The sequence below is a fragment of the Lucilia cuprina genome, chromosome 2, assembly GCF_022045245.1.
Source record: "Lucilia cuprina isolate Lc7/37 chromosome 2, ASM2204524v1, whole genome shotgun sequence".
Classification (NCBI taxonomy): Eukaryota; Metazoa; Arthropoda; class Insecta; order Diptera; family Calliphoridae; genus Lucilia; species Lucilia cuprina.
In genome coordinates, this window is record NC_060950.1 from 66,270,799 (window position 1) to 66,293,993 (window position 23,195).

General features: G+C 29.8%; 1 protein-coding gene across 1 annotated transcript in view; it reads left to right on the top strand.

The window, feature by feature from the left end:
- Nucleotides 1–22,157, top strand: part of LOC111683073 (putative uncharacterized protein DDB_G0282133) — a 68,463-nt gene extending 46,306 nt beyond the window's left edge. Inside the window, exons 3-5 of the mRNA XM_046945125.1 lie at nt 13,467–14,507; nt 17,741–18,485; nt 19,450–22,157. Coding sequence (XP_046801081.1) covers nt 13,641–14,507; nt 17,741–18,485; nt 19,450–21,800 — 3,963 coding nt within the window. The 5' untranslated portion in view covers nt 13,467–13,640 and the 3' untranslated portion in view covers nt 21,801–22,157. The remainder of the gene's footprint in view (nt 1–13,466; nt 14,508–17,740; nt 18,486–19,449) is intronic.
- Nucleotides 22,158–23,195: the final 1,038 nt, after the last annotated feature.

The following is a 23,195-nucleotide window of genomic DNA, read 5'->3' on the forward strand; positions in this document are numbered from 1 at the left end:
AGAACAGAACTAGAACAGAACTAGAACAGAACTAGAACAGAACTAAAACAGAACTAGAACAGAACTAGAACAGAACTAGAACAGAACTAGAACAGAACTAGAACTGAATTAGCACTCAACTAAAACAGAACTAGAACTACTTTTAATAAGGTAAAAATAAATAAATTTCTTAAAAAGTATGAAATTTTTAATTAAAAATCACTTAATGTTTTGCTCTTAATACTTCGCCTCAAAACAAATGTAAAAACTTGTTAATTTCCATTGTCAGCTTCACGCTTAAACCTTTATTTACCTTGCTGCGACAATCTAAAGAGCGGCAGTGTTTACATATTGTTTTTGCCATAAAAATATTTACAATTTGTAGGTGTTTTCCTTTTTGCGCTAATATTAACAAATATTAGTAATAAATTAAATAATAAATATTTAGCTAAATAAATAAATAAATTTTACGGTTTGTTGCGTTGGACAGGCAGTAATTTGTTTTGTAATTTTTTTTCAATATTTATTTAAAAAATTAACTATTTTGAACAAATAAATTATGTAAATAGTTTTTGGACCAAAAATAAACAAAAGTCAAAAAATAGTTTTAATTTGTTTATAACAATTAATAGTTTAAGTTCATTTAAAGGCCATTGACTGGATGGTGTTTTTTGTGCTTTATTTCATCATAACAAATTAATTATTTATCAAAGCTGTCGCCTTAACGCCAACATTTTGTTTATATTTAACTCTGTTTAATGTTCATTAAACACTTAAACGTTCGTTATGCTGAATGAATAATAATTAAACATAAAAACTGTTTTTTTGTTTATTAATTCATAATAATAAAAGAAATTGTTAATAGTTTTATTATTTTTTTCTGGTTTTAAGTTTCATTTTCTAAATGGTCATTATCATAAAAGAAAGTGTTTCCTAAACGTCATTGAAATAACACATTAATTATGAAAAAATTTCATTATAATTATGAATATTTATTATATATTTAATATTATGCAAATTTTTATGGTTTTTAATTAGAAAAAAAATTAAGAGAAAAACAAAAGAATAAATTACGAAAACAAACAAGTCCAATATGTTAATTTAGACAGCAGGAGTTCAAGTATAAATTTCATTTAATTTTTTTAAAGTTCTGGGTGGCATTTTAGCAAAAAATACAATTGGTGCGTGAAAGTGCCAAACGAAGTTTAACAATGTTTTGTTTACATTCTGGGGTCATGCGGTTTGAAAAGGTTAAATTTACATTTTAGATAAAATTTTTAATAAAATAACAGCAATTTTGATTTTTTTTTACAAATCTTAAAACTTTTAATGTATATTTTAAGAAAATAATAAATTTTTCAAAATTTCTCTTATTTAAAAAAAATTTCCCTTTTAGGGAAATTTTTGTTTTCCAACTAATTTTCAAAATTTTTACAAAATTTCATTAGCAATAATTTTAAAAACAAGAAAATTGAAAAATTTTCAAAATTTCCCTTATTTAAAAAAATTTCCCTTTAAGGAAAATTTTTGTTTAACAACGAATTTTCAAAATTTTTACAGAATTTCATTAGTAATAGTTTAAAAAACAAGAAAATAGAAAATTTTTCAAAATTTCCCTTATTTAAAAAAAATTTCCTTTTAGGGAAATTTTTGTTTTTCAACTAATTTTCAAAATTTTTACAGAATTTCATTAGTAATAGTTTCAAAAACAAGAAAATTTAAAAATTTTTCAAAATTTCCCTTATTAAAAAAAATTTCCCTTTTAGGGAAATTTTTGTTTTCCAACCAATTTTCAAAATTTTAACAAAATTTTATAGCTAATAGTTTATATAACAAGAAAATTGTAAAATTTTCAAAATATCCCTTATTTAAAATAATTTCCCTTTTAGGGAAATTTTTGTTTTTCAAGCAATTTTCAAAATTTTTACAGAATTTTATTAGCAATAGTTTTAAAAACAAGACAATTTAAAAATTTTCAAAATTTCCCTTATTTAAAATAATTTCCCTTTTAGGGAAATTTTTGTTTTTTAACCAATTTTCAAAATTTTTACAAAATTTCATTAGCAATAATTTTAAAAACAAGAAAATTGAAAATTTTTCAAAATTTCCCTTATTTAAAAATATTTCCCTTTAAGGGAAATTTTTGTTTTTCAAGCAATTTTCAAAATTTTTACAGAATTTCAATAGTTATAGTTTCAAAAACAAGAAAATTGAAAATTTTTCAAAATTTCCCTTATATAAAAAATATTCCTTTAAGGGAAATTTTTGTTTTCCAACCAATTTTCAAAATTTTTATAAAATTTGATAGCTTGTGGTCTACATAATAATAAAATTTATAAGTTTTTAAAATTTCCCTTATTTAAAATAATTTCCCTTTTAGGGAAATTTTTGTTTTTCAAGCAATTTTCAAAATTTTTACAGAATTTTATTAGCAATAGTTTTAAAAACAAGACAATTTAAAAATTTTCAAAATTTCCCTTATTTAAAATAATTCCCCTTATTTAAAATAATTCCCTTTTAGGGAAATTTTTGTTTTTCAATCAATTTTCAAAATTTTTACAGAATTTCATTAGCAATATTTTTAAAAACATGGAAATTTAAAATTTTTCAAAATTTCCCTTATTTAAAATAATTTCCCTTTTAGGGAAATTTTTGTTTTTTAACCAATTTTCAAATTTTTTACAAAATTTCATTAGCAATAATTTTAAAAACAAGAAAATTGAAAATTTTTCAAAATTTCCCTTATCTAAAAATATTTCCCTTTAAGGGAAATTTTTGTTTTTCAAGCAATTTTCAAAATTTTTACAGAATTTCAATAGTTATAGTTTCAAAAACAAGAAAATTGAAAAATTTTCAAAATTTCCCTTATATAAAAAATTTCCCTTTAAGGGAAATTTTTGTTTTCCAACCAATTTTCAAAATTTTTATAAAATTTGATAGCTTGTGGTCTACATAATAATAAAATTTATAATTTTTTAAAATTTCCCTTATTTAAAAAAATTTCCCTTTAAGGGAAAATTTTGTTTTCAAGACAATTTTTAAAATTTTTAAAGCATTTTAAAGTTTTTACTTAAAATTAGCAGTAACAGAAAAAATTTTCAAAATTTCCCTTTCATTAAGGTTATTATTTCCTATTCTTCTTTATATCGTTTGTTAAAATGTTTGAAATTTTGTAAAATTTTGAAAACTTTTTTCTCATTATTATCACTTGACTAGGTTCGTTAGCGGATTTCTTTACAAGATGATTTTCCAAAAATAATAACTAATTACAGATTTTTTGCCTCGCTTTTTTGGCCTTCAAAAAGCTTTAACTTTATAACCCAAATAGCCATGAGTTTTCAAAAACAAAATTTCAGTTCATTACATGATGATTACACAAGCTTTAATAAGATAAAACCAGAAACGACATGATTTAGACGTTTTTTTTTTTTTTTTTTAATTTATAAGAATATTATTGTTAGGTTGTTGTAATTAAGTTATGTAATTAAAGAAATAAAACTTTTAAAGATAAATTGAAATATTACTAATGAAGTTGTAAAGTTTGTGTTGAGAAAAACAAACAAAATTGAGTTTAGATAAGCAACTGTAATCAGTGGCAATGCGAAAAATTGTAATGTTTACTTTTTGGTAAATATGTTAACATTTTTATAAAAGGATTTTTTTGGTAAAATCATAATAGAATTTTTATCTTTAAATGAACGTCCCTGAACTTGACTAGATAATAATGAAGTTAGTTGTTTATAAGTTTTTGCTAGTTGGCAACAAAACACCTAACTTCTTAGTTGGCAAAGCGATAAGTTTTATTAAATTCTTTATGATCAATCAATCATCATTCGTTTGCTTATGCTAAACATATGACTATTTGACATACAATTCCAAAAATTTGATACTTTTTCTTTGAAGGAAACTAAAAACTAGGTGTCATGTCTACAACTCTAACAGACATATAAAAATTTACATAACAAAATTATGATCATTATAATTATTACATTGAAATTTAATACAAACAATAAAAAAAGAAATAGTTACCACAAAAAAAAATCAAAAATCTATTGTTTACAATTATGACTTATTGGTCATTCACTAGTTAGTGGTAACTTCAATCAAATACAAAGCAAACGAATGTACATTAAAAAAACCTACTATTTACTCGAGGGAATTGTCAAACGAGCACAGGTACCAAATAACATTACAATAACAACAACAACAGCAACAACAAATAACGGTTGTCGTCTGTCACCTTTTTGAAAAAAAAATACCAAATGACAATTAAACCCAAAGTTAACAATTATTATTGACACCTTGCTGTTAGCTGGCTGCCATTTACACGTAGAAAGAAGAAACACGTGTCAAATTTATAGAAAAATTCTTTTTCAAAAATTTATACAAAAATGTTCATACAACTGTTAAAAGATTTAGAATTTGTTAATCGATAGATAACTAAAGATCTATGAAAAAGATAATCTCAAGTATTATGAAGACAAAATATAAGAATTTCAACAGGTAGATTTATTAAAAAGATAAAATCGTATTAGTAATTGTTTAAGATACGAGTGGTGTTTAGAGAGGTTATATAAACAGTTATATTTAAATAAAGTTTCGGAAGTTCATTTCCTAGGAAAGGGAATAAAGTTATTAAAACATATTTCCCGTTTCATAGTTTTGAAATTGCTCACAAAGTTGTCTCTCAATAACAGCTGTTTTTTCAATTAAAGTCAATTCAAAACAATCTAATCAAAGAATTGCTTGATGTGCAATAGTCATCTGAATAATTTGATTATGAACGCCATTTTACAAGGATTAATAGTGTAAGATCTTAACAGAAATCCTCAATAATCTTTAGATTGCTAATGATGGAATGTTGATTCAATGTCTATTAACTTTTAAACGAAAGTTAAAATGATCTTGTTAAACTTGAAGATCTTGTTGATCTATTCGAATCAAGAGAACGAAACACTCATCACTCAACTATTGAGTAATCAACTCATGATTCCTAATAATGATCAAGATCTTTTTGAGTCTTCTCTCAATAAAATAACAGCTTCAAATTTTCCGAATCATAGATCTTTCTTTGCTCTATGTCATTACATCTCAATGGCAAGTGCTGAGTGGGTTTTAAGAAACCAAGTGATTCTCAGTCTATGAGAGTTCCATGATGCCATTCCATATCAATGATCTTTGTAAAATTTCTCTAAATTGATATTTAAACATCTTCTTAATGACTCGAATTTTATCCCAACTTTCTGTGATTGTCTGATTCACAAAATCTGAATGACCTCCACAATGTTTCTCTCAATTAAACAAGTTTATCTTTTGAAATCATTCCTTTCCAACGCAGGCAAATTTCGATCACGATAAAACTCTTGAACTTTAAATATATGAGAGTCTCTTAAATTACTTTTTCACAATTCCAACTTTCTTTGGAATCTAACCTAAAGGTCTCGATGAGATGTTCAACTCAGGCTAAATTCAATAATGTAAAAAAAAAAACTCTTGGTTTTCAATCAAGTTAAGGAATCCAAAAAGTCCATGATCTCTTTTTTAACTCAAAGTCTCAATGATCATTCTAACGTTTCTCTCAATTTACTTTTTAATTACTGGTTCACTTTTTCGAGATAAAGGCTCTTCTAATTTACACTGAATCAAATCAAATAATCCAAGAGGTAATCTCTTGAAGGCATTAGGCTAAGAGACCCCAACAACTCGTTTAATTAACGGCGACTTTATTTAGGACTTGCATAGAACTTGAACTAATAAAGAAGATCGGCGCTCAAAGAACCCTAACTTTTTACATACTTTCTTTAGGAATACATAAGTTTTAGAAGTGTTTAGGATTAGATCTGAAAGAACTAGGTGCTGTCTAAGTGTTCGCAAGGTTCCTTCAGAGAAATTTTAGGACATATAAAGCGAAGACTTTTACAGAACATAGACATTTCTGTGACATTCCACGATGCAATAAGTAGTTGCTGATAAAAGTTTGATTCTTCGTAAAGAAAGAAAATTCAGAAAGAGGGAGATATAAGAGTATGAACTACCCTAAGTTTTCCAAGCTTTTGGGCCCTCCAAATCTATTAGCGGTTTCAGATTTCCGTAATAAAGGTTGTTTGATCTGTAAAACATCCTAACCTCTACATCTAAAATTCCTCTTAATGTGTTAGTTGTTCACATGCTACCCAGCAGTTCGACGGGACAGTCCCGAACTAACCACTTAACCTACCACTTGTGGTGGCCCCTAGCCACCTGACTACCCAGGTGACCGACATTTTAACATGGGCTTGTCCTACGAGGAAGACAATCGTCACTCTACACCCTACAAAGAGACAGTAAAGAGACGATTGCCTCCGCTCTCGCTTACAAAGGGGACACTAAAGTGACGACTGTCTTCATTCTTGATTACAAAGAATTTATTTGTGACGAAAGACCAAAAACATACGAATTGGAGTCAGCCAGGTGGTAAGATATTAATGGAACTAAAATTTAAAAATTTCAAGTGTCTACTCTCCAGAATACTATGGGACAATAATGTGACGATTGACCCAAAAGTTATAAATTTGAGTCAACCAGATGGTGGCATTTTAGTAGAAAGTAATAATCATTTCTCCAAAAGATGGGTAAATAACTACTTTCGGAAGTACAACAAAAAACAACTTTTAAGAGTATAATCTCTAGGTTACTTGAGGACAGTAAAGAGACGACTGTCTCCGCTCCCGCTTACAAAGGGGACACTAAAGTGACGATTGTCTTCATTCTCGATTACAAAGGGTACATTCGTTACGAATGACCCAAAACATACGAATTACGATCATCCAGATGGGTAACTATTAGTGGAAATTACTGTCTTTTTCGTATGCATTGACTCTTTGTCGAACTGCTGGGTAGTCTTGTCATTCCGATCAAAAAAGGTGCGAGTAGTAACATGCGGGAGTTAAGACCTATTTGCATCCATTTTGCGTGGCCGAAACTTCGTAATGGAATGCTTTTGCGGTGTTTCGGAGTTAGAAGCACTTGATTCTTCCCTTCCTCAAGTCACTCACCATTCTTAATAATTTGAAGGGTTTGTGAACGTGAAGACTGCAAAGGAATAACTCAATGTGATCAATGATTTTAAAGACTTTTTCAAAGTCGTACAAGATCAAATTCCTGAACATTTCTTAAACAATTGACAAGGGTTATTATGGACCCAAGTCTATTTGTGGTTTTAGGTCAAATACAAATCCCATTATGGACCCAATACTATTGATGGTTTTAAGTTAAATACAAATTCCATGATCTTTGAAACATTTCGTTTAGAAAACTATTCTAATATCTAATCAAATACATCATAATGATATAGACAGTATCATCTCTTAAATGTCAAACTGTTTTAATGAAACAAATAACAATTGATTTTAAATATTTTTCTGTTGTGGGAATTTCCTTTTAATGGTTTTCAATTTAATTTTAAATGATTCACTTTTCTCAAAGAATTCTAAACAATTGTAGATCCCCCCTCTTTTTTTGTAACAAAAATCATTTATCATCATTTTATTAAACAATATAAACTTTTTCTTTCATTTATAAACTAACGGCACTGAAGAGTTTATTAAGGTAAATTCTTTAAAAACAACAACAACAACAGCATTAACATGATTCATTACTTCAATCCATAAAAGGTGTAAGTGTAATATTTTATGAAACACATGTTTGCTGCATAAAATCCCCAAAAAATGGGTCAGTCTGTCAACATTTAAAGTTAATTTGTTGTTAAAGCTTTGCACAGCAATAACTGTATAGCTTTTAACCCTTTTTTTCTTGAATATAAAGGCCAAACTGATGAAATGTCATAAGTTTAATTGATGATTATGTTTAGAATAAACTAACAATTGTTAGAAAAAGAAGTAATTACATTAGTAATGCTTTCTCTAACACAATTTTTTAATACTTTTTCTTCCAAAAAATAAATGGAAATTCTATTTTCTTTATTCTCCCCCCACAAGTTTTTTTTTCTAAAATTTTCAATTTCTTTTGTTTTGTTCTTTTTCAATTTTGTTTATTATTCGTGAGAAGGGTATATATAAGTTTGTCATTCCGTTTGTAATTTCTATAATATAATTTTCCGACCCTATAAAGTATATATATTATGGATCCTTATAGATTAAGCCATGCCCGTCCGTCCGTCTGTCTGTCTGACTGTCGATAGTTTTAACGTGAGCACCTGCCGTGTCGGCAAATTGAATATGAACAGAGTAAACTCTGAACATATCTGGACAATGAAGGAAACTTAATCGGTATCTCTTGTATATGATATCTTTCATTCATCATCATTCAACCCAGCACACATCTCATTTATTCGACACATTCATAGAGAAAAACATACGACACATTCATTTAGGTATACGGGTGGGGTAAGGCCCGTATACCTCTACATTCATTCTATATCATATATAATTGACACCAACTCATTTCAAACGCTTAGGCCCACAGTCACTCCTCTGTGGGCTATCTGTTGATTTTCGGCAACAGCACCGAACCTTATCCCGAAATATTGACTATTATCATGCATCAGTCTTTTAACCGCCACTTATTCTCTTCCCGCGAATTTGGGTTCAACCAACAGCCACTACGTGGATCCCGAAGGAACCTCAACCAACTGACCAGCCAGGACATAGTCCTGCGGGCAACTGGCCACCCGTAGTACCAGATTATGCGGTGCTCTGGTCAGACCTCTGGCAATCTATGCAAGGACTAAGCCAAGCAGTAGACTGAGACACCAATTTTTCAATCCCGGTCAGATTGGAGGTATTGGGCCCTCTTTATACCCCGGGATTGCAATAACACCAAGGCGGAGGTCTTCGCCAAGGTAACATGCCCCCGGGGGGACGTCTGTCTGTCTGTTGAAATCATTTTTCAGAGATCCCCAGATATCGGCGAGATCCGAATCTTTAATAATTTAGTTAGACATGCTTTCGAGAAGAGCGCTATTTAAAATCAGCAAAAACGGTCTATAAACAACGGAGATATGAGTAAAAATCCGAGACAACCTCTGAAAATTTCATCAAAAAAGTCCCATTTTTTCATGCTTTGTTAAAAAAGCAACAACAACACTGTGCATTGGATAAAGATGTACACGTGTGTGTGTAGATGTATTTGGTTTTATTCAGCTGTGTATTTTTTTGTATGTTTGGATGCTGTTCTGTTCTCACGAAGGTGAAGGATATAACAAGAACAAAGAGATAAAGCAGTAATATGTTGGTAATACAGCTCATATTTGTGTGAGGATGGTAATAAAGTTTGACGGTGGTATTACAGTACAACGGTTAATATTTCTTTCTGCTACAGTTTATATTTGTTTGTGTGTATGTTATGTGTGACATGTGTGCAGAGATACAAAATAAATAAAAACTGTTTTTTTAAAAACATACTTGGTGAAGGGTATATAAGATTCCGCACAGCCGAATATACAAATATTACTTGTTTTTATCATAAAACATGTATTTTACTGTCAAGAAAATTTCCTTTTTTCTTCTTACCCTAAATTAACATCTTAATAACGGTTTCTTTTTTTTAAATCTTTTCATAATTTTCATTTAAAAACTTTTTTTATAGTTTTAAAGAAAATCAAAAGTGTCAAGTTGCCTTTGTTAAGTTTCTTTGTTAAATTAAGTTTTATTAGTAAATTAAACGCCATTTAAATCTTTTTCTTACCAACAACAAAATAAAAAATACATTTTTTTTATTGATCTTGTCTTAAAATAAAAAATCTCATATTTAAGTGTTTACACATGTGTTATTATGTAGAACATTTTAAAATCATTGGTTTTGTTAAGGCTAACAGACAAACCTCTATAAACTGTTACAATAAAAAAAGTTTATGTTATTTTTACTGCAGGTGGTTTATTAAGATTTTATCTTATGTCTTTAAACAAAAATTTTAAAGTTTTATTTATCAAAGATCGAATTAAGCCATGGAAAACTTTTAAAGAAAGATTTAAACGAAAGATTTCAAAGAGGTTATAAATTTCAGTCCCACTTGAATATAATATACTCTAGTCTAGTATATAATCTTGCCTATACTCTAGCCTTCAATCTAGCCTACTCTATTGTGTAGTCTATAGTCTAGTCTACTCTATAGTCTAGTCTATAAACTAGACCAGAGATAGACTAGACTATAGAGTAGACTATGGACTAGACTATAGCCTAGACTTAGACTAGACTGTAGACTTGACTATAGACTAGTCTATAGTCTAGTCTATAGTCTAGTCTATAGTCTAGTCTATAGTCTAGTCTATAGTCTAGTCTATAGTCTAGTCTATAGTCTAGTCTATAGTCTAGTCTATAGTCTAGTCTATAGTCTAGTCTATAGTCTAGTCTATAGTTTAGTTTATAGTCTAGTCTATAGTCTAGTCTATAGTCTAGTCTATAGTCTAGTCTATAGTCTAGTCTATTGTCTAGTCTATAGTGTAGTCTATAGTCTAGACTATAGTCTATAGTCTAGGCTATAGTCTAGTCTATAGTCTAGTGTATAGTATAATCTATGGTCTAGTCTATGGTATAGACTATAGTCTAGTGTATAGTATAATCTATGGTCTAGTCTATGGTATAGACTATAGTCTAGTGTATAGTATAATCTATGGTCTAGTCTATGGTATAGACTATAGTTAGTTAGTTAGTTAGTTAGTTAGTTAGTTAGTTAGTTAGTTAGTTAGTTAGTTAGTTAGTTAGTTAGCTAGTTAGTTAGTTAGTTCGTTAGTTAGTTAATTGGATAGATAGATAGTTAGTTAGTTTGTTACTCAGTTATTCTGTAAGTTACGCCTTCAAAAGTAATTTCCAACTAATTTCAAAACCCTTGGTCATTCATCTTTAAATCTTTCTTTAACCTTATAATTTTTAACCAAAAAATGCCTTCTAATATTAATTTAACTTTAAATGAAACCCTCCCACTTGATTTCTTAATTAAGTCCGGAAAAAAACACAGCATCTACAAACTCGCCCACTTTTTATTTCTTGTTTGAAATTCATAAATTGTTTTTATAATTTTGTTATGCTTTAATTAAATATTTATTTAAAGAACTAATTTGATCACCGTAAAAAAATCTCCAACAATTTAAAAGTAAAGAAAACACCTTAAACTACTACGGGAGATTAAATTTTAAAAAAGGATTTTCCTTTAGCAACAGGTTTAGTACCTGTATTTAAAAAAATATATATACACAGGACTTCTAAAATAAACAGTAGCTTGCCAATTTTTATTGAAAATGTGGTTTAAAGCCAAAAAAAAGAGGAAAAAACTAAGGAAATGTTTTGAGGAATTGAGATATTAAAGAGATTTTGAAAGGAGAATTTAAACTATAGTTTAAAAGGGAAAAAGAGAGAGAGAAAGAGAGTTTATAGGAGATTACTAAAGTAAGATTAAGTAAAATGTGTGCAGAAATGAAATTCCAAATTAAAAGCAGGGGTTTGAAAATGTTTTCAGGCCTTTGGTGTGACAGTCTTAAACATTCTACAAGAGAGAACGGTCAAGCGGAGAGTGTAAGAAAAAATATTGAGAAATTTTTTTAAGTGAAAAGAGAAAATTTAACGAGAAAATAGTATAAAATTTATAAAATCTAAAATAAACTATGTTACAAATAGTTTAAAAACTTGATTGTTATAAACAAATTGTTTTTAGCTTCAGTGGTCCTTCGAACCTTTGAAAAGTTATAAAGAATGTGAATATTATAATGTAAATCATGAATCGGAGCTAAAAACTTTAATAAAAATAGACAAAATCTATTAATTTTATTGGCGCTGAAATAAATTTAAGTTTCCGAACTCTTTGTGTAATTTTAATGGTCCTTCGAGCCAAAATTTTAATGAAAAAATTGGATTTTTCAAAGTGAATCATGAATTTGAGATAAACATATATCATATTTAAAAAAAGAGACAAAATCTATCAATATTATTAAAGCAGAAATAAAATCCAGTTTCAGAACTTTGTGTGGTCCTTCGAGCCAAAAATTTTAATGAAAAAACTGGATTTGAGAATGTGATTCATGAATTTGAGACAAACATATCTAGTATTTTAATAAAAAGAAACAAACTCGATAAATTTTATTAGTGCATAAATAAATTTTAGTTTCAGAATCTTGTGTGCAATTTAAATGGTCCTTCGAGCCAAACTTTTAATGAGAAATGTGGATTTTATAATGTTAATCACAAATTGGAGCCAAAAATATCAAGTATTTCAATAAAAAGAAACAAAATCTTTCAATTTTAATGAGACAGAAGTAATATTCAGTTTCAAAACTTTGTGTGTTATTTTTGTGGTCCTTCGAGTTAAAATTTTAATGAAAAAACTGGATTTTGTATTGTGGATTATAATTGGAGCCAAACAGAAACAAAATCGATTAATATTATTAGTTTAGAAATCAATTTGAGTTTCAGAACTTTGTGTGTAATTTGAAAATGGTCCTTCGAGCCAAAATTGTAATCAAAAAAGTTAATTTTATAATGTGAATCAAGATTTTGAGACAAACATGTCTAGTATTTTAATAAAAAGAGACAAAATCGAAAAATTATATTAGTGCAGAACTATGTTTTTTGTTTCAGAACCTTGTGTGCATTTTCAATGGTCCTTCGAGCCAAACTTTTAATGAAAAATGTGAATTTTATAATGTGAATCATATATTAAAGTATTTAAATAAAAAAAAACAAAATCTCTATATAAATAAGAAATACATTTTAGTTTTAGAACTTTGTGTGTTATTTGTGTGGTCCTTCAAGCCAAAAATTTTAATAAAAAAATATAATATTTTATAATGTGAGCCGTTACTTTAAATGCAAACATGTCTAGTATTTGTTTTTGCAGAATTGAATTTAAAATTAAGAACTTTATAAGATTATGAACTTACCTTAAACTGTGATCACATTTTAGAGCCGGAACTAATGATATTCGTTATTGAGAACATGTTAAGTTAGTAAACTATCAACTTCTGTCTGTAATAGAAAATTTTGTACAAATATATGAAAAATCTATAACTTTTTGCATATTTAAAAGAATATGAAAAGTATTTGACAAAATACAAGTAAATTTTAAAGAATTTTGAATTTTTAACCTATATTTAACTTTCAAATAGTATCAGTTTAACAAAATCTGTTGAAGTCTTTGCTTCAATTACTTTCATAGTAATCTACTTAATATATTAAACAAACTTTGGAAATTTAATAATTTACTTCCCCTATAGACTTCCTATTTATAAATCAAATACTTCCCTATAAACCCAGACTCTATTATAAAAACAAATAAACAAAATTGTTTAACAAATAAACAAGTAACAAAAATAAACTATAAAACTATTGCTCTAGATATTTACATAATAATTAAAAAAATATCGAATAACAAACAAAACTAGTCAAGCAAATAGAAAAAACATAATGGAAAGTTATGAAAACCTATAAATAATTTAAAATACTTAAATTATTAAAAATAAAACAAATTACTAAATTATTATCTTATTATCTTCTTGCAGAATCTTTATCTTAAAACAAAACAACAATGGCAACACTTTATTACAAATACAACTCTAAAGCAGTATTCTCGTTAAGCTAAGCTAAGTTACGAACCCACTAAACTAAATCGTTCAACAGATATTTATCAAGAAAACTTCGCAAAAAAGACCTCCCTTTCTCCCACTCACTAAGTAATGTTTGGTCTTTTGAATACAACACAAATCTATGGCATACAACAACATCCACAACCTGAAACACAACATCAGTTAAATGACACTTTAGCCACAATCCCAACACAAACAAACATTTCACAAACATTACAACGTTCACAAGCAACTCAACATAGAAGAAGTAATTCTTCTTTAAACGATAATGGTAATAGATTTTTTGCTTCTATAACCTCAAAAAATCCTACAAATTTTATAGAGAAATTTTTAAAAACCGATCTCCTAAGTACCTATGATAATATCAAAAATTATCGTAATTATTCAAATAACACAAACAATAACCACAACAACAAACGTTATTCAGATCCTTTATACACCGACAATAGCAGTAAATTAACATCATTCAATTGTTTGCATGACAGTTATCGTCATAGTTTTGATGGTGAATTTTATGATCGTGTCAAAGTGAATAATCATCATAATATCACAAACAACTCGAATAAGGTTTCATTTAACGAGGATTTGCCTAAAACGGCTGAAATGACTATAAAGTGTTCGAAAAATTTATTAGCTGTTGAAACAGTCGAACAGGGACCGGCTACTTTACAAAATTATCAGAAAATTCCTGAAAGTGAACATGATTTGCTGGTCGATTCGTTAGTTGCATCGAGTGGTGCCAGTTCGGGTGAGTTTAATAGTAGTAGTGATGCGACTACGACAACAACAACAAATGGTAATAGCAGTAGCAGCAGCAATAGTATCTCATCGTCGTTGTCTTCATCGAATCTTTATAAAAGACTTTCTTTTGGCGGACGCAATTCACAGAATACGCCGAAGCAGGAGAAAAATGGAGAGTGTAATGCGCAGGCGCAACAGCAGCAACAACAAGATGGGGTAAGTAGTGATTAAATTATAGTCTTATCCAACTATAAACGAGAGTATATATCAGATTATAGACTAGATTACAAACTAGGATATGGACTAAGCTATAACTAGAATATGGAATACACGGGACTTAATATTAGACTCAAGACTAGACTACAATCTAGACTAGACAATAGACTAAATTGTAGATTAGACTATGATATAGACTATATACTAGACTTTAGACAAGACTGTAGACTAGACTTTAGACTTGTCTATAAATTAGACTACAAAATAGAATATATACTAGCGTATAAACAAGAATACAGATTAGACTATAGAATAGACTATAGAATTGAATAAAGACTAGACTTTTGAATAGACTATAGAATTGGCTATAAACTAAACTCTAGACGAGACTGTAGACAAGATAGTAGACCAGACTATAGACTAGACTATACACTAGACTATAGACTAGACTATAGACTAGACTATAGACTAGACTATAGAGTAGACTATATACTAGACTATAGACTAGACTATAGACTAGACTATAGACTTGACTATAGACTAGACTATAGACTAGACTATAGACTAGACTATAGACTAGACTATAGACTAGACTATAGAGTAGAATATGGACTAGACTGTAGACTAGACTATAAACTAAACTATAGACTTGACTATAGACAAGATTATACACTAATCCATTTTGTAGTTTCGACTATATTTCAGTGTACGGTTTAGAGTATAGTTTATTTCAGTTCTAAAGTCCATATTACACTTCACGGAATTTGTTTTATCTAAAAATTTAATTAATCACAGTTAAAAGTGATGAAATTGTTTTAAGCATAAAACTAATGATAATAACATTTAGTTAAAGCTTTTTTAATTAATAACTTTTTTATCTAACTAATAAAGCAATAGAAAAAAATTTCAATGTCATACTTCCATAAAACTAAAGATAAGGAAAAAGGGTTTTCTGCGGTCAAACCACTACCGCATTTTGATTGTTAAATATTAATACAACAATGTCATAAATATTTGTTGTTTATTTAACTTTTATATTTATTAAATAAATAAATTTTATTTATTTATTTTTGTTTTTTCTCTCCCACTCTTTATCTCTCTCTTTTGGGATTTATTAAACAAAAAATTATCGTCAATTATGATTTCAAACTAAATATTAGCAGGTGTTGGCTGATTGCAATTTAAATAAATAACTAATATTTATTAAGATGCTGCTAAATAAGTATTTTGTTTTGCCCAAAATATTTAACAACAAATAATTAGCATATTTTGTTATTGATTAATTGCTAATTAAATAATTATTAAAAATAAATTGTTAATTAAGATAACATTAAAGTTAACATTTTAACGAAAAGGAAAGGAGGAATATACTCGAAACTAGTCACGTGACTGGTTCTTTGGGACTAGGAAATGCTTTTTAATTTTTTATCTTGAAACTTCATTCCTTTAACTTTCTGCTAAAAAGACATTCCAGGCATTTTACTTTGGAAGGCCACTTTTTAATGGCGCTTTACTTTTTAGGTCAACTATGGATTGTTTCTACTAATAAAATATCTTATTTTGTTTTTTACTCCAGTTTATTAAGTTGTTTATTATCAATTTGTAGTTAAATCAAATCTTTAAACAATAATCATTTAAAAATATATCAATAAAAATCTTTATCAATCGTTTAACACCTTAATAAATCGAAATTTGATAATAAGTTTCAAAACGATTACGAAAGTTATTGCAAAATTGTAATTGAATTGATTTCGACACTTAAAATTATTATTATTTCAAAAAGATAGTGAGTGGTGAGACCAAACGATATGAAAACTATTCCTCAGATTAATGATCAAACTTAAAATAGGACTATAGCAAAAATTGTGGACACGACTCTAGTCCAAACCTGATTATAATCTACACTCTAGTCTACACTATAGACTAGAATATAGACTAGACTATGGACTATAGGATAGACTAGACTATAGAATAGACTATAGAATAGACTATAGACTAGACTAAAGACTAGTCTATAGACTAGACTATAGACTAGACTATAGACTAGACTATAGACTAGACTATAGACTAGACTATAGACTAGACTATAGACTAAGCTATAGACTAGCCTATAGACTAGACTATAGACTAGACCATAGACTAGACTATAGACTAGACTATAGACTAGACTATAGACTAGACTATAGACTAGACTATAGACTAGACTATAGACTAGACTATAGACTAGACTATAGACTAGACTATAGACTAGACTATAGACTAGACTATAGACTAGACTATAGACTAGACTATAGACTAGACTATAGACTAGACTATAGACTTGACTATAGACTATAGACTAGATTATAGACTGGACTATAGACTAGACTATAGACTAGGCAATAGACCTGACTATAGACTAGACTATAGACTAGACTATACACTAGACTATAGACTAGACTATGGATTAGACTTTAGACTAGTCTATAGACTAGGCAATAGTCTATAGTCTAGGCAATAGTGGACTATAGCCCCGGCTATTGCTTTAGTTGTTTGTTACTTTTCCTGTTTACCAAAAATAGCGAAAAAAATCACATAAACATCATAAATATTATTTTTATGATACAGTTTTCTTTTTTCAAACTACCCACTTTCATGTGGATTTTCCCACCAAATACTAAGGTATTATCAATAACAATAGCGACATATGTTATAGTTAGTTGCCTAGGTGTCTGGTTTTTTTAACCCCCCATATACAATAGATATAACCATTAACTAACAGGGTGATATTATAAATCCAAAACAAATTCTACGATAAAAATGTAGTTACAATAAGTTAGCAAGAAAACATGACTAAATAAAAAATAAATAACCAAAAAGATAAGAACAGTTAAAACACCACTAGCTAAGGCAAGCTACTATGGAAACCCCCCTATAAATAAGCTGTATATACATATCTTTTTTGCAATATCAATTGAAAAGGGTAAAATCCAAGTAACTTCTGCGCGTATAAAAAAATAATTTGCAATTCAGTTATCAACAAAACGTCAATGGTAAAGGTTGGAACATTTCAAAAGAAATTTATTTAAACAATTAAAATAAAAATCAATATCTTTTTAACAAAAAGAAGAGATAATTTTGTACACGAAAAAAACAAACAAACGTAATATATACATTTAAACAATATCAATTAAAAAACAATTAAAATTCCTAATAATGTTTTTCTTTTTATTTCTTTTAACTTGTTTTTTCAGGTTACTGATAACTCTATTACACTCAATTTATCGTCATCCATAATACCCTGCTTAAAAGTCGTCGATCTACAGCGCAGCAGTTCATCAACTTCTTCATCGGGAGATTTCCTAAGTAAAAGAGAGCGTAAGAAAGGTGCCATGACACCTCAGCCGGAAAAGACGCCTTTGGCAAATTTACTTTCACCCTCCTCAACCTCCTCGGATACTCATCATTCCCACAGTTCCACACCCATTTCAGCAGAAAAGGCTCAACGACGCAAACTATTGCAAATGTTATCGAGTTATGATCAACAGAATAAGTTTTTACAGCGTGAATTGGCCAAAGAGAAACGTCGTCGTACCGAAGAATTGGCCTGTGTGGTAAAGTCTTTATTGTGTTTTGAGTCTAAATTAAAAACCGATATGAAATCGGTCAATCAACGTTTACAAGAAAAAGATGTGGAAATTTGTCGTTTAGTAAGACAGAATAGAGCTTTAAGTAAGAAGCTAACAAAACTACAGGAAGAGGCAAGAGCTAGTGCCCAGGATGAGGGTGTTGTTGAGGATGGTGATAATGAGGATGATGAGAATGATGATGATGGTAATAAGGAGACAAAAGATTTACTCGAAGACTGTTTAGTTTTGGAAGCCTTACAATGCATCAATTGCAGAAAGCAATTCTATGACATTGAAGTAACTGACAACTGCACACAAACAGGAGTGGGAAGCAGCTCACTGAAGGATACCAATGGCAGTAGAAATAATGGTAAGTTCACAACTCTGAAGTGATTGATCAATTACTTAAATAGCTTAAAACTATTGGTAGATCTTTACTCTCTCTCAATCTTAAATTTTCTCATTGAAATTCCAAAACTTTGAAATGATTGATCTTTACATGAATAGATTGAATCTCTTTCACGATCTTGTGTACTTTCCTCTTCATTATATTGTTCTCAAATGAAATTCGAAAGTTTAAACCGAAAGTTCTTAATGTTTAACAATCGATCTTTACACCCCCTCTTTACACATTTCTCAAAAGAAATGCTTTATTGTTCTTCTCATTTTCCCGAACATCCAATTGATTGATCTTCAAACTAATAGATTGAATCTTTTGCTTCTTCTTTTCTCTCCTCCTGAAGGTTTTTGATAGATTGAATCTATTCATTGATTTTGTATGTATTACCTTCCTTAACACTTTCCATAAAAAACAGTCCAAACTTGAAATGATCTTGTAACATGATCCTCAAAGAAATTTCGGAACTTTGTATTGAATGTTATTGACATATTATGATCAAACTTTATTGAATAGAATGACCATTAAACGATCTCAAGCTTAACTGATCAAATATCTTCAAATGATCTCAAGCTTAACTGATCAAATCTCTTCTTTAATCTAAAACACTTTCCTCTCCTCTCACCTTAACACGATCCTCAAAGAAATTTCGGAATGTTGTCATTGACATCTACTGACCAAATGTCTTCTTTAATCTTGAACTCTTTCCTCTAACTAATTCCAATGATCTCGTTAGCTTAACTCCGCTTAACACGATCCTTAAAGAAATTCCGGAACTTTGTATCGAATGTTATAAACAGCTTATGATCGAACTTTTTTTAATCATGATCATTACAAATCAAATGTCTTCTTTAGTCTAGAACACGTTCCTCTAACTAGTTCCAAAATCTTAACATTCCATTAATTTTCCCTTTCTCTCTCTCTATCCTCGTTCCAGATGATCCCACAACTGAACACGGCTCTTCGAGTGATGATACAGTCTCATCATCGTTTTTCGGAGCCAGACGCAGTGTACGCTATACCAGCAAACGAACATCGGGAACATTTCGCGACTATATGCGTTCTCGAGCCATGAACATTGACGATCCAGCCTTAGAAGCCGACAACAATTCCGAAGAATATCCCAGCACTATAAGTCGTGATGATTCTCAGACTAGCTATGAAAAACTAAATATCTATTCGAGAACCATGGAACGCATGCATGGTGTTAAGAGTGAAAGTGAACGTGATTCAGAACAGAGTGGTCTGGAGACTACATCCTCATCGGTGACACGTTCAAATTCAAGAGCCAGTACAAAAAGTTCTAAGAGTACGATTAGTACGGCCACCAGTAAAGCCAGTGAAATGAGTCAGAATTTGGAGGAAGATGATGGCATATTTTCACCAACTCAAGATGAAGATTTTGAAGAGGAAATAGAGGGCAAACTAAAGATTGTGAGAGGTCGGGCTATGGAAGCTTTTTCGGAAGCTTCACCCAAACAAATTTACGAAACCTCTACAGATGATTGGTATGCCAGTGCTTCGGATCAAGAGGAAATACCCGGTTCGGTGGGAGCCAAATCCTATGGACATGGTGCTGTCAATCCCGTGCTAGAATGTGTCAATCAAATTCTCTTACAGCAAAGTATGGAAGGTGTAGAAGAAAGATCTCAAACTCCCAAAAATTCAACCACACTACCCAGACGCAGTTCATTAAGCGATCGACGCAATCAACGCAGCAATAGTCGAGCAAGTGATGGTGCTACACCCAATTCCCGTAATGGTACATTAACACGCAAACGTGTACATTTCTCTACGAAAAACAGTATGGTACATGTGCCACGCAACGATGAAACCGAAGACGACGAGGAGGATGTTGCTAGCGAATTGAAAACCCCCAATATGATCTCAAATTATCAGGGTATGACAGCGTATATAACACATTCCCCAGCCACCTTAGATACGAGCAATCAAAGTGAACGTTTGGAAATTTTCAACTATGAAAGTATTTACAGTAATGAATATGAACCCATAGGATCAGAGTTAAATTCTTCGAATTTATATGTTGATATGGATTCAAATAATAAAACCGGTAGCTCTGCAACAGAGACTAACGGTAAAAGTAATAAATTGCCACCAGCCTTGCCACCTAAACCAGCTAATTTACTGAAATTCAAGAAATCCTTGCAACAGCTTGATGAATCACCTGATGAGTTAATAGAGGCACACAATACCGAGGTCTTGCTAGAGCCTGACTATTGCTCAATATCCGAGGTGAATGTGGGCATAACTAGTGTACAAATTAGAGCTGATATACATAGAGCTCCGTTGTCGGAACGTGATTTAGAATCGGTGATAGAACAGGATAATGATTTAGATACTGCCACGGTGGTATCCGAGGCAGCCTCACAAAAGACTGAAGAAATTGAAGAGATTTTTGCTGATATACCAAAGTTACCCAATGTGGCTGCCATTATAGCTCCTAAATCCTCTTTGAAACAAAATGATTACCTAATAATGACACCCAAAGTTGAGCCCACAAAAATGAGTATTATGGGTTTAATGCCCAATGCCACTAGTTCACCTAATGCAGCGCTAACACTTCATACAACCTCTAGTGGCAATAAACCAGATCGTAATTCCTTGAAACTAAATTTAACACCCATCAATGGTACACTTAATCAATCCTTAAAGTCTAATAAAGTGGATACTAGCTTGCTGAGACCCCAAATCAGTTCGGCCAATTATCAACAACAATATAAACGTAAACATATGCCAAATATTTTACAAGAAATCAATAAACGTTTAAGTTTACCCAATTCACCACTAACGCCCACTTCCACTCCGAAATCTGTTTTATATAGCAAATCTCCTAATGACAACGAAACGCTTACCAGTTTACCTTTACAAGCTGAGTTTGATTGGTATAATTTAGATGCTGAATATGGTAAAAATACTCAGTCCGATATGACCAAGGTTAATGAGACTCTTAATACCGTTATGCCCACCCTATTGGCCGATATTAAAGAAGATGGTGAAAGTTTAATAAACACTGCCGATGAGTACAATTTAGATGAGGAATATAGCAATGAAATAGAACACGAACAGGAAAATGACGAAACAAAGAACTCGAATAAATTATATATCGATTCTGAGAGCCTTTGTGAAGCCATTAATCCGACCACGAATAAGGCAAAGAAAATACGCAAAAATTTAGCGAATTTTGAGAAATTTATAGAGAATACTTCGCTAACTAGCAAACCATTGCCTACGAAACGTAAAATCTATTTTGCTGGACCTTTTGTGTGATATATAGTAAAGAAATCGTTTTAAAGAAAACTACAAATAAAGAAATTTGCAAAATTTTTTTTTTCTTTCATTATACCCATAACTTAGATAATAAATTTTATAGTATTTTTTTGCTTGTTATTATTTAATATCTAAAAGCTTATTATAATAATGTTTATTTTAAAAATTTCCCAAAATTTTTAATTTTTATTAAATAAGTAATTTTATTAACCACAACACACATCTTCCTAGTATTTCTGCAACTTATGGAATACCCTAAAAAATTTATGTTTTTACTATTATTATTATTATTTTTCTTAGTAGTTAAGTTTAAAAAAAAAGAAAAACACTGTATACTTTAGTTAAAACTAAGCAAAATGTTAGAAAAATTAAATAAAATTGTATTAATTAATGTAATAATATATTTAATAATAAAACTTAAACTATTCAAAAAATTTAAAATAATAAACAGTTTTTTATTAATTTTAATTGCTGTGCTACACCCTGTTATTTAAGACACAAACCCTATTGTAATAGATTAAGTTTGAATGCTGAATTTACAGGGGGTTTCGTTTCAATAACAATTATTACTCTCATTACAGACTAGGCTATGCTAGACTGGTCTATATTCCATACTAGACTATACAATAGTCTTTAAACTTTACTATAGACCAGACCAAACTAAAAATTTGTCATAAAAAATATACAAATGAAGAATATAAACATGAGGACTAGACTATAGACTAGACTAAAAACTATGTTATAGGCTAGATTATATAATAGACTACAGACTGGACTATAGACTCGAGACTATAGGCAAGACTTTATTAAAGTACTATGGACTAGTCTAGAGACTAGACAAGCCCATATACTAGACTATGCACTGGACTATAGACTGGTATACAGGCTAGACTATAGACAAAACTATATACTAGAGTGCAGATTAGACTACAGACTAGACTACAGACTAGGCTATAGGCAAGACTTGACTTAAGTACTATGGACTAGTCTAGAGACTAGACAAGCCAATATACTAAACTATGGACTGGACTATAGACTAGTATACAGACTAGACTATAGACAATACTATATACTAGATTATAGACTAAACAAGAATAGCGACAAGGCTATAGACAGGATTACAGACTAGTCTATATAGTAGACTAGACTACAGACTAGACTATAGACTTATCTGAAGACTAGACTAATGTATAGACTATATACAATTCTATAGACTAGACTATAGACTTGACTAAAGTACTATGGTCTAGAATATATATATAGTCTATAGACTAGATTATAGACTAGACTATAGACTGGACTATAGACTAGACTTTAGACTTGACTTTAGACTAGACTATAGTCTATAGTGTATACATTTGTCTATAGACTAGACTATAGACTAGTTTAAAGACT